At 40.4% G+C, this 12,500-nt stretch overlaps 1 protein-coding gene across 2 annotated transcripts in view; it reads right to left on the bottom strand.

Moving 5' to 3' along the window:
• Positions 1-12,500, bottom strand: part of snx29 (sorting nexin 29) — a 130,853-nt gene that overhangs the window by 51,367 nt on the left and 66,986 nt on the right. For both annotated transcript variants that reach the window (XR_010166653.1, XM_063893947.1), the window contains exon 15: positions 11,902-12,008. Coding sequence is in view for 1 of the 2 variants with exons in the window: in XM_063893947.1 (XP_063750017.1) it covers positions 11,902-12,008 (107 nt within the window). In the remaining variant the exon portion in view is untranslated. The remainder of the gene's footprint in view (positions 1-11,901; positions 12,009-12,500) is intronic.

The following is a 12,500-nucleotide window of genomic DNA, read 5'->3' as shown; positions in this document are numbered from 1 at the left end:
TGTGTGTGTGTGTGTGTGTGTGTGTGTGTGTGTGTGTGTGTGTGTGCGTGCTAATTCTACACACAGAATGGTGCTCTATATTAGGCTGTGTGTGCCAGCGTTGCCAATTTGCTTAAACAAGTTCACCCTCTCTGCTGTTATTAATGCAGGTCATTAGGATGCACCGCCAGCGTGCAGTGCTCGTTTGCTCATGTCTGGACCCTTTACGTGCAATCGGCATTACTCAGATGCTTTGTCCCATTCTGTCGCTGACCTTTCTCTATTCGAGGGCCACTACAAGTCTCCCCCGCAGGCCGATAAATATCTGCAGGACGCGGGCTAATTAGCCGCTGCAGAAATCAAAACAAACAAAACTAAGTAAACGAGGAAAAGAGAGATCAGAGCGGTACAAAGTCGTTATGGAGGCAGCTGAAGGTGCAGCTTAAGGGCACAGTCAGAACGAGTTAGGTTGAGTATAACTGCTCATTTAAACAACAAAGACACACACACAAAAACAGGAAGGTAACCTGAACAAAAGGCTGACTTAAAAGCGATCCAAATATCATGGCAGACAAATAGAAACAGGCAGGAGAGATGATTTTACTCCTAACAGGAGAAGTGCATTGAAGGCTGCGTGGGTGTGAGCATGTGTGTGTGTGTCGACTCTTATTCCCTGACACTCACAACCCAAACAGGAACTTGTTAGTCTTGAAGGTGATGGACCAGCTTACAATATCCGTCAAGCCGGTGCGGTTTCAAGTTGAAAAGCTTTCAGGGTGAAGTTACAAAAACATCACAATAAAGCTGACAGCTCCAGTCAGCGAAACCCAGACTATAGAGTCTGCTGTGGGATACGGTGGATCCACACGAGGACTGTAAGACATGGAGCTGGAGTTACAGATTAGGAGGTAAAATGACCAGACTGTGGTGACAGGTTACATTCGGAACTGGTAGAAGCTGCATTCCTATGAATAGAAGTGTATTTCCCAGTTAAGTGCCTGGAAATGGTAGTAAATGGTAAATGGAGTGCATATTTAGGAGCCCACACACTGAGAGGGGAGGAGGAGGAGGAGGAGGAGGAGGAGGAGGAAGATTCTTATGTGGGAACAGGGTTTTCTTTATTTACGGGGGAAAGTCTCTAACTCGGGTAAAAAAGAAACTATGTAAATAAAGTTTATTATTATTATTACTCAAATACTACTACTATTATTATTATTATTATTATTATTATTATTATTATTATTATTATTATTATTATTATTATTACTATTATTATTATTATTATTATTACTACTATTATTATTATTATTACTATTATTATTATTATTATTATTACTACTATTATTATTATTACTATTATTATTATTATTATTACTACTATTATTATTATTACTATTATTATTACTATTATTATTATTATTATTATTATTACTACTATTATTATTATTATTACTATTATTATTATTATTATTATTATTATTATTATTACTATTATTATTATTATTATTATTATTACTATTATTATTATTACTATTATTATTATTATTATTATTATTACTACTATTATTATTATTACTATTATTATTACTATTATTATTATTATTCCTATTATTGTTGTTATTATTTTATTTTTTCAAAAATAATTATTGTTATTATTATTTATTATTTAAATGTAATTTTTTGTATTTATTTATTTAATTCATCTTGTATTATTTAATGTATCAAGTACTTAATTATTACTATTAGAGATCAAGAGTGGCCAGACTGTGGTCACATTTGGAACTGGTAGAAGCTGCATTCCTATGAGAATTTCCCAGTTAACTGCCTGGAAATGGTAGTAAATGGTAAGCATTTATACAGGGCTTTCCCAGTCTTTACGACGTCTCAAAGCACTTTTACATACACAAGTTTGACCCATTTACACACATTCATATAGTAAGCTACCTTCCAAGATGCCACCTGCTCATTAGGAGTGTTATAAACCATCACACACACACTTAGCGTTGGTCTTGGGAGCAATAGGGTGCTAATGTTCAGAAGTTAGCCTCACAAGAGCTCCCTCAAAAAGCCAATGAGATGTTTCCATTGGTTTGATTTATTTCACAAATGTTCTCTACATGTTTATGAAGCTCCCACTCTTTGCTCAGCAGGACCTTCTCCACATATCGACACCACCTTTAAGATGTTGAAGCGTACGTGCAATCTGCAAAAGTAGAAAGCTAACGTTAGCCTATAGAGGAACTACTGTCACCACCTCTCCAGTAATGTTTCATACTGTTTTTATGTGGTATTGAGCAAAATTGTAAGAAAAGTGTGCGTCAGATTGTCCTTAAATCAACACATTTTTCATACAAAGATGAATCCTATTGTCTTTGTAAATTAAGGACAATTTGATGCCCAGATTTGGTATCTGTACAAGAGGGAACTGGACTGTAATCCTTTCCATTTCTCTTCTTATATTTTATTTTCTAAGGAACTGGTATCGTTTGTCGGGTGCACGGTACACTCAGTCTAATTAAGTGAGAGATAATACAGAGATCTGATCCCTACACGACTATTAATGACAAATATACCACATATTGTAGCTCTGCAGTATCTGAGCTGCCTATGATAGTTCTACTCTACGTACCAAAGGGGAACTGTGCAAATAAAAAACAGACAGCCAAGTTTAATATTATTGTAACCAAACACTAGACTAACAGAACAAATCACACATTGAGAACTACTCCCCCCACACAACAACAGCTGCATAGCAAAGAGGATTTCATGTTTTATATATGGCTGCAAAAACAAATTTGTACCCGATATGAAAGCGGAGCAGCGAGGCAGATAGTTGTTTTGCTATCAGACGCTTACTGTGGCCTGCAGGGTCGGTTCAGTTTGATGCAACTGTCGCTCTGCTGGAGCCATCGCAGCTAACAGCCACCCAAGTGATGCTGACCGCACACATAAACACACACTATCTCCTCCTGCACACACACACATCATCCTCATCCTCCTCCTCCTCCTCTGCCATCTTTTACAGAATCTCTTTGTGCCTCTTCCTCTCAGTTTATGATCTGATACAAGCTGCACCAAATTCAGATGGCCTGAATAAAAAAGGCTAAGAACACCCCGTCTTAGTTGAGCCCCCTTCCAAATAAAAAAGGGAGGGAAAAGGAGAGCAACAGTGGTACAACTGACCCGAAAGCCAAAAACCTTATTTAGACAGGACCACTGTGCCGAGTAAAATGAGGTCAGGGGAAGGGAAAACATATGGAAACCTGTAAAAGTTCAGAGGGACAAACGAGAGGTAAGAGAAGACGGAAGGTTACTTACAGCATAGATTTGTGTAGCTTTTGTATTCGCTGCTATGGTGATAAAACAACAGACTTGAACCCTCTCTGAACTCAACAAGGGCATGGATGCTGTGTTTATAGAAGAAGAAACAGAGGCAGCAACAGGAAGGGAAACTAACCAACTGTCTGATAAACACTCAGGTGAGTCTCGCTCTTCCTCCCAAACTAAGAAGAGTTGAATCTCATTCTGCTGTCCCTGCAGGCTCCCTTACCGCAAGATGGGATTTATTTATCTCGTATGATGCCTTACTTCAATACATCTGGTATGGAATAATCTTCAGATACCCTGGTTCAAAATAAGACCTAACTTTTCTATAGATGTCACTTTTTTAACCATGAGAAATGCCGAAATATTGCCTTTTTTTCCCCCGCTCTTTTCTTTAATATGTAAGTCAACTCTTCTGTCTGTTGCCTCTTCCCTGCGCTGTAGCATCGCAGCTGTAAATAGTCCGCTAATAAAGCACTATGGAACGCTTATTTTTAGGCTAGCCAATTGTGGAAATGCTTTTGCTTACTGAAGCAGTTGTCGATCACTTGCGGCCTCTACAGGACGGTGAAGAAGAGTGAGGAGTTAATGATTGCATAAAACCTGTTCAAATTACTGGATTTTTTTAGAAATGATGACCCATTAGAAGTCCTTGAGTATATAGTCATAGATTTGCATATAAAATACACATTATCTCCTCACAGTCCTACGCCTGACAGAAACAACAATACATATTCAGATGTTGTTGCTGGTATCTAAAGGTTGAAAGTAGGAAGGAAAAGGTGTATTAAAAAAGGAGGACATATGTGACAGGTTGGTATAGTGCATTGATATCCTGCTCCTAGTACCCGGAGAGATAGTTCATCGCTTGTTGGCAAAGCGTTTGTTAAGGGGAAAATGATTATATATATATGTAGGTAATGTAGTTGAATTGTAGGATGTTCGGAAAGGATGAGAAGGTTTTCTGTGTGTGTGTTAGTTTTGGAGACGTGTGATCTGTTGAACTGTGATCGACTAGATGGCCTTGATCTGGGAGCCGGAGATTGTTTGCTTTTGTGTCTCTGCCCAAATATCTGGGGGGTTTCGCAGCTTTTTCCTCACTCCAGTAAAGTTCCCGCAACTGAAACATAACTTGACTCTTGTCATAATTTTCCCCTTTTATCAGGGGTGTAACAGACACAGAATACATCCCACGAGCAGTATAAGACTGTTAGAGTTAAATGCATTTTCATTCATGAAGCCACCAATGAAAAAGATAAACACAGAGCTGCAAAATCCAAGCAGGGTCCCAAGATTCGGATGAAATTACATACTTTCATATCAATCCATAACTCTGTTTCCACATGCTTCCCTAAATGCAGTCTTATCTAATTCTTTCTGATGAAAAATACTTCTTTGAAAATATTCCATGACACACAAATGAAATCCAGGGCGCTTGTCTTCTTTCCAATTCAACTGCATCATTTCTCAAAACACCACATCTTCAGGAAGGGTTATCATGCTCTGTGGAGTTACATAAAGACTAATGGCAGGTGGTTCTTAGTCCACTGAGACCCTTGCATAGTGGGCAGGGACATAATGACGGGAGGCCCAGTAGCAGGGCATGAAAAGTCCATTTTAAACATCTTAAACTGGGTGAAACGTCACCCGGAAAACCGCCAATTCTGGTTGTCTTTGTAAATCTAAAAGTAGCTTGTGTCTCTATCGATGCGTTTCTGACTCACTTCAACACAGCTGCTGCAGGAAGACGCATGGCTGAGAGACGGAAAACAAGATAGAAAGAGAGGGTGAGAAAGGCCCGATATAGACATCACAAGCTGTGCTGTCCACTCTGAACCGAGGTGAAAAAAAAGAGACACACAAAGAGATGAGTTAGGAAATGTGAGTGCATGAGAGCGGCAGATGGACCAATAGAAAAGACAGAAATGGTTTATAAAAAGAGGCTAAATCTGGCCCGTGGTAGGCTACAGCTCTTTGTCACTGCTGCATCACACAGCCAGCTCCACCAGCACTTGGATCACACTTTTTTTTTTCAGTATTATTACTTTGAAACGCAGCAGTGATGACAATGTTAAAGTACAGTCTGTCAGCTTTAATTCGGGGGTGTTTTCATCACACCCAGATGAACAGTGAAGGAACTAAAGCCCTCTCTTAGTGCATGTTCTGCCGGGCTACGGGTGCCAGAAGTTTTGGGACAGATTAAGATTAGTTTTACATTCGGAAAGTAGTCCCTTTCAGCATCAGGAGTCTGGATTTTAATATACTCTGACAGGACTTGAAGATAGCGGATTAAATGACAGTCAGCTTGTAGCTATGGATAAATGGGAGCACATGTTTTCACTTGTGCATGAACCTGTGCTTCCAAAAGATCAAAAATAGGTAAACTGAACAGTGATTGCCCCATCATACCGTAGATTTCTATTGTTCAGCCTTGGTTTACATTCTTTAATGTTCCTTTTAAAGGCCACAAGAGGCAGTGTTGTCAACAGAGAAATTGAGATAATGATAGCTTATTTAGCTTGCTAGCTATAGCTAACAGAATTAGCTTTCACTGACATACGAACAGTTGTGGATTGCAGGTTCTAAACAAATATGTAAACAAAGCAGCCAAACTGAATGAAATGAATAATGTATACGCTGCAATGCAAGAAGAATGCTGCTTCTTTATTTACCATGTCATGTTTACAGCTTTAGCCTCAATGTTGTAGCATGTTATCAAGTGAAACATGAGCTGGAAACATTATTGATGGGATAATACAGTGATGTCCCATAGTGTGTTTCTTAGAAGATCTTTACTATGTCCCAGTGGATGCTCAGGCCTTCAATAAAATACTTCCTTTGCTTATCGATTATGCATAGGGACTAGAGTAGCTGGGAAAAGTTAGCTTGATGTGCTAGCTAGCGATAGCCAACACAACTTACTAGCAATATTGTCATTGTGAGTGACAAACGTAATAATTGTGGGCTTTAAATATTCAGGTTGTAAAGAAATACATAAATAATCTGGATGAAATGAATACCTTTAGCTAGAGAAATCCAGAGACCGAGTTCTCAAACTATTAAAAGAGCTAGTGTTAGCTTAATTAGCCACCTAGCTAAAGCTGATCAAATGTACTGCAAGTTACACAATTTGAAACTGGTGGGCTAGAAATATGCAGGTGCTTTGATCTCAACGCAAGGACTTATTCATTCCAAAATGACAAAGAGTTTTGTGTGGGAAAACTGCCAACCCTTTTTCATTTTAGTGCTGTTTGACATTGAAAACATTCACAGTGATCCACAGTTATGGGGCTTAGCCAATGGAATACAAAGCTGGAAAAACCAATGAGACAATAGAAAGAAAGTTTTGAACAAACTTTTCAAACACACCTGCTGCCGGGAGTTGATGGTCTTTAATATACATGCACACCTACAAGCTATATAGCAGGAGCATTAAGATTTAATGCTGGTTTGATGATTTCACTGCAGGGTGATGCCCACAAACTTTAGCTGAAACAGTGAAATCATTGCTGCATTTCAAGGGAAAATATTCTCCTTTATTTAATCTGAAATCATGATATTTATTTGGAAGTGAAAAGCTAATTTAAAAAGGCTTTTGTGCTGACTTCAAAGCCGATTCACCTGCTCTATTCTGAGAGGAGTAGCATGCATTATGCAGTATTTTGGCTTTTTAAGGGTCACAGTCACTTGCATTACACAGCGAAGACAACGGGCATGAAACAGGCTTTTCGCTTCATATTCTTTTTTTTTTAACAGCATCTACTCTCCGAACAGCGGAGATTCTGAGCTGCTGGCTTGTAATTGTTGTTCGTGTTCTTGATGTTGTTTATGGTTAATTAATGAGCTGGTGGATCAAAGGGAGAATCCCTGATCCCACTGGAAGTTTCGACCCATATCTCTCCTCTATCCTCCAGAAGCTCCCTCTGCTTATCAATACAACACAGCAGATATAAAAATACACCATGGGAAAACAACACAAAAAAAGATCTGCGGTTGTTTGTTTAATGGAAGCGAGTCTGCTGAATTTGGGTTAAGATGATCCAGCCTTTAAGCAACAGAAGAGTTAGTTTACAGCACTAATGTAACATGTAATAAGGCCCCAATTTGAAGTGCTTAAATGTAAATAAGAGGTGCTTCCTAATGACTCGCATGTGGCTTGAGTATACTGAGACAATGCCCAGGTTTGAGAGGATTATCTTACGAGAGCGAATGCCCATTAAAAAACCTATTAGTGCATGTCTTCCAGATTGTTTTATTGTTCAAACATTAAAGCATGCAACAGAGTTCATTCACAAGCCAAATGGACCAATTACAAACCAGTGTGCTGTAGTTTGCCCATGTATATTATCTCATCAAGAAATTCTGTTGGATCTTTGCAGTAATTATCTGACTGCCTACAGAATGTATGTTTACCTTCAGCAACCTGTATCTATAATGTCCAACCTTCTACTTTAAAAAGAACACCTTTGAAGTCATCGTTCCTGCTTGTGAACTTGAGTCAAATTGGTTGTTAATGTTACTGAAAATGTACAGATTTTTTACAGAAAGGGTGTTATTTTTCGCTAATATACCACTGCTAAGGAGAACAGACCACTGCTAAGGAGAACAGACCACTGCTAAGGAGAACAGACCGCCGTTAAGGAGAACAGACGGTTGTTAAGGAGAACAGACCACTGCTAAGGAGAACAGACGGTTGTTAAGGAGAACAGACCACTGCTAAGGAGAACAGACCGCTGCTAAGGAGAACAGACCACTGCTAAGGAGAACAGACCGCTGCTATGTAGAACAGACCGCTGCTAAGGAGAACAGACCGCTGCTAAGGAGAACAGACTGCTGCTAAGGAGAACAGACCGCTGCTAAGGAGAACAGATGATTGTTAAGGAGAACAGACTGCTGCTAAGGAGAGCAGACCGCTGCTAAGGAGAACAAACCACTGCTAAGGAGAACAAACCACTGCTAAGGAGAACAGACCACTGCTAAGGAGAACAGACCGCTGCTAAGGAAAACAGACCGCCGCTAAGGAGAACAGACTGCTGCTAAGGAGAACAGACTGTTGCTAGGACCAAGGGACTAAGTGCATTCCTATCAATCCGCACAAAGAAGTCCGGTCAATTTAAGGTCAGCTGTGGACAACAAACATTAGTTTTCTAACACTGTGGAATAGTTTTTGAACCAGGACAACAAAGGGAACAAAACAGTAATCACAACAACCTCCTTGCTGTTATCATGTTTTGTTTCATAATTGAATCTAGATTTTCATAATTGAATTTCCATTTAATTAAAACATGCCGGTGAGTGTGAGTGATTCTCCGGTTCAGTGAGGTGTTGCTGTGCTGGATAACTTCAGCAGCTTGTGTGCGCTGCTAAGGCGATGTTACATCACTATCTGCCCACAGTCTCCTTCACTCGAGCCCCACAGATCAATGTCACGCATTTCTGCAGAAACCTCGGTGGACATGTAAACTGCATTATGTAATTTGTTTTTATTACTCACAGACAATAAAGCTCGAGATTAAAATGCTTATGCCTTCATCCCCTGGAGTTGCCTTTCTTCCCCGTTTGTTTTTTATCCCCGTCAGCCTTTCACTTATTAACTTTTTTATGATTTCATTGTCTTTCCTTTCATTTTTCTGGCCTTTTGGGACAAATTTCAACTGGCTTATTAGTCTGACAGCTTTAAAAACCCACTTAGATCAGACAACCATGCAGATTAAGTTGAGAAAACCCCACTCATCCGTACACTTTGCGTACAGTACATAACCAGACATTACACAGAGTGAGAATACTAACACAAAATAAGACAGGAAAACCGGAAAAAAAACAATAACTTGGATCATGACACGCTTACTGAACACCCAAAGTCAACGTGACGACACCCCACGTTCATTTAGATCACTTTCCCAAAGACTATTTACTCTCCTGTGCACAGCCGAGCAGAAAACATGACCAGAAGACGATGAAAAGACCACCGAGCGTCTTGAGATTTGTCTCAAATATAAACAAAGTCCCAGTCAATACGTCGCATTAGCATCGTCAAATTAAAGCTGAACTAGGTCACATCCACGGCCCGTGTTTCCCAGGTTAATTATGGCCGAGCCCTGTCCAATATTTATTTGTGTCTGGCAGGCCTCTATGTATCCAACGAGGCTCGATGTGACATTTTCAGAAATCAATAACTTGGTGAGTCAGATATTTGTCTCAGCTGAATCAGGAGCGGTGACAGCTGCTCATGTTAATCTGTGAGTCCTCACTTCTGGACACTGAAGGCTTGCAGACACTCACACACACATGACTATTAAGGCTATTAAACCAGACTGTTATAGACATTGCTGGTGGAAAATAATGACATAATGACCACATTCTGTTTCTCCTGTTGCAGATCATTTTTCCTGGGTTGAGGTGGGTTTTTAAAGCCTAGGAAGGACCCAGAAGTACCTATCTGGCAGTTGAAGTTTTTCTAAATGATAGGAAAGGAGCTTCAATGCTTCCTCTGTTATCTCATTGAGTAAAGGATACACTGGACCATGCTTTACCAAAGGAAAGGAGCTCATCCCGTCCCACAATTCGACATTTAAGTGGAACAACATTTGTCCGTTCACCGACAAAAAACAATCATGACCGACAAACCAAATCCTTCAGGTGCTTATTCTGCAGTTTTAATCTTATAACATATCTTTCTAAAGGTGCTTACTTGTTGCGCTTTTCCAACAATATGGGAAACCAAAAGGTTAACTATGAATGTAACGCTAATTACTGATGTAAAATCATCAAAAGAAAGTCAGAATATCACAGTTTTTAAGAAGTTAGGTGGTGTTTCTTGAGCTATTTTTCAACAGCAGAAGCCAAAGAGCTAGCACTAGTCTAGCCATTTTACAGTATATCCGCTAGACAAGATTACAGGGATTAAATAATCCTTCGTCCTGCATCACAGGCAGCATAAACTCATCAAACAGCGGCAGCGACTCAGTGTGTCCCACACCGTCCTGCAGGCCTGCTCCGAGCACCCAACGGAGAGGGACAAGCAAATGGACAAATAAGTAAGTAAACATCATTAAAAAAGCACCACACATTGTGCATAAATAAGTGAACGCAAAGTTTGGCACACAGGGGGAAATATTTCTTATTAATGTCAACCCTACTTCCTCATTGGACGAATTAAATGAGACACTGGACACACCTCCTACTGTCCGCCGATAACATTATGCTTCCAGTGATTACAGATCTTCATCTTGGAGGAGAAGCTGCACTGGGAGCGTCTCTTGTTGCTGCTAGGATGTTTAAATCAGTGCAGCTGCAGGAAGCACAATTCTCTGCTTTCTTAACATTAAAAAGCTTGGTGACAATTTCCCTTCACGGCCCTCGATAGACCAAAAAACCTCCATTTTTTTAATGTGTTTGCTAATTGAAGTATTTCTCAAGCTCCAGGTGGCTCAATAAATCACTACCACAGACAAATGAAATGACTGCAAACAACAACCATTGTTTTCCTCTACACTATTTCATGCATTGGGGAACAGTGGCTGAGGGTTTGAGTGCTGAACTGCATTGTTCATATAAAGCAAAAAGAGATTCAAAGAAAGATGGACAAATATTTCCTTTTCAGGCCAAAAAAAACATTGAAAACTGTCCGGGCGTTCCACCAGCTGTTACCCTTACAGAATACCAAACAGGATGATCAAATACACACATGCACAGGACCCAGACATTTGTTTTGGAGAGATCCCATGCTCTTGGACACCTCTGCAGGGCCCAGGAGGGGAACTGGCATCCCTCCAGCTACCAGTCCACGCTGTATTTATCTTGGTCTGATCGGGACTTGACCCTCCAGTGCTCAAGCAAAGTCCCTACAGACTCAGCTACTGCCGCCCAGGTCAACTGCTTTGAATGCAGCTATACTCCCTCGTGTACCACCATCGCATCAATCAGTATCATCTTATCTCACTTTAAGCAACAGAGTGAAACGTTTCCCAAAAAGATGAGATGTTCCTTTAAAGGTCGCCTACTTTGTAATGTCTTTAATACATATTCATATATCACCGCTGTGTGTTAAGAGACTCAGAAAGTGTCTTTCCCTCCTGATCTAAGTAGTGAAAGCTGCCCAAAATATGGGTGAGTTAAGTCTGGGGTTCATAAATGACAAAAATTCATCTTTAGCATCATCTGTGGGTTGTGCGGCATTAGCAACAAACCAACCTAGTCGGAAAACGTCCAGCTTTATGCGCAAAGCTCAACTTCAGGGTCGGATTGAGGATCATAAATGAACCCTTGCAGTCCTGAGTTTCTGCCGGTGGACAAAAGAGAGAGCCACAAAAGGGCGTGGCCAGCAGCAGCTCATTAGCATTTAAAGCTACAGACACAGATAAAGCACTTTGGGAACAGGGCTGAAACAGAGGGGTTTATGGGATGCTGCAATGATCTCAGAGACATGTTTTGTATATCTGAGACCTATGAGATATTGTTGAAATACAGTATAACATGTGATCATATTTAAGATGATTTAACAACTGGATTCAATCATCTTGAACACAAATCTGTGGCACTTTCCGGGCTTTAATCAAAACAAATCCACAGCTGAGAATAATGTAAGGCAGCTCTCACCTCTATGAGTTTGCGTTCGTAGCTGGCGGCCAGCTCCTCGATGTCCCCCATGGATTTATTCTGCGTTACGGGGGCCTGCTCTTCACTCGACTGCAACACCGACAGAGCTGCAGCAAGAAAAACAAAAAAGAGGAAGAGAGGATCTCCGTTTACTCAGACACTGTGACATGTTGATAGCACACACAGCAGGGGACAACTCTTCTGACAGCCTATTATAAACGCTGCGTTTCTGCCAATTATGCACATTGTGTCGTCGTGTCACCTGCGGCTGTTTGATGCTTTTGTTTCAGCTGCGAGGAAAACAATGCACAGGGAGCATCTATATCATAAACACATTACCAGCCGAGGCAGGAGCCGGGAACTTCCACTTTATTCAATAATTGTCACACGTTCAAGTAGATATGAGTCACGCAGGCGTAGAAAGACACCTATATGCACACAAATGCTCCAACACTCATCCTTTTATTAGAAAAGTGCACTGTCAAAATGATAAACTCCCCTCCTCTCGCCTCTTTTACTCTTACTCTCTGCTTATGGTTTCCTTTCACTACTGCAGGATAAAGCGCCTCTTCTGAGGCCATAAACATGACCTAATCAGG

Source organism: Eleginops maclovinus, chromosome 10 (genome assembly GCF_036324505.1).
Source record: "Eleginops maclovinus isolate JMC-PN-2008 ecotype Puerto Natales chromosome 10, JC_Emac_rtc_rv5, whole genome shotgun sequence".
Taxonomy (NCBI): domain Eukaryota; kingdom Metazoa; phylum Chordata; class Actinopteri; order Perciformes; family Eleginopidae; genus Eleginops; species Eleginops maclovinus.
Note: the sequence above shows the minus strand (reverse complement) of the source record. Positions and strands in the feature narration are given on the sequence as shown.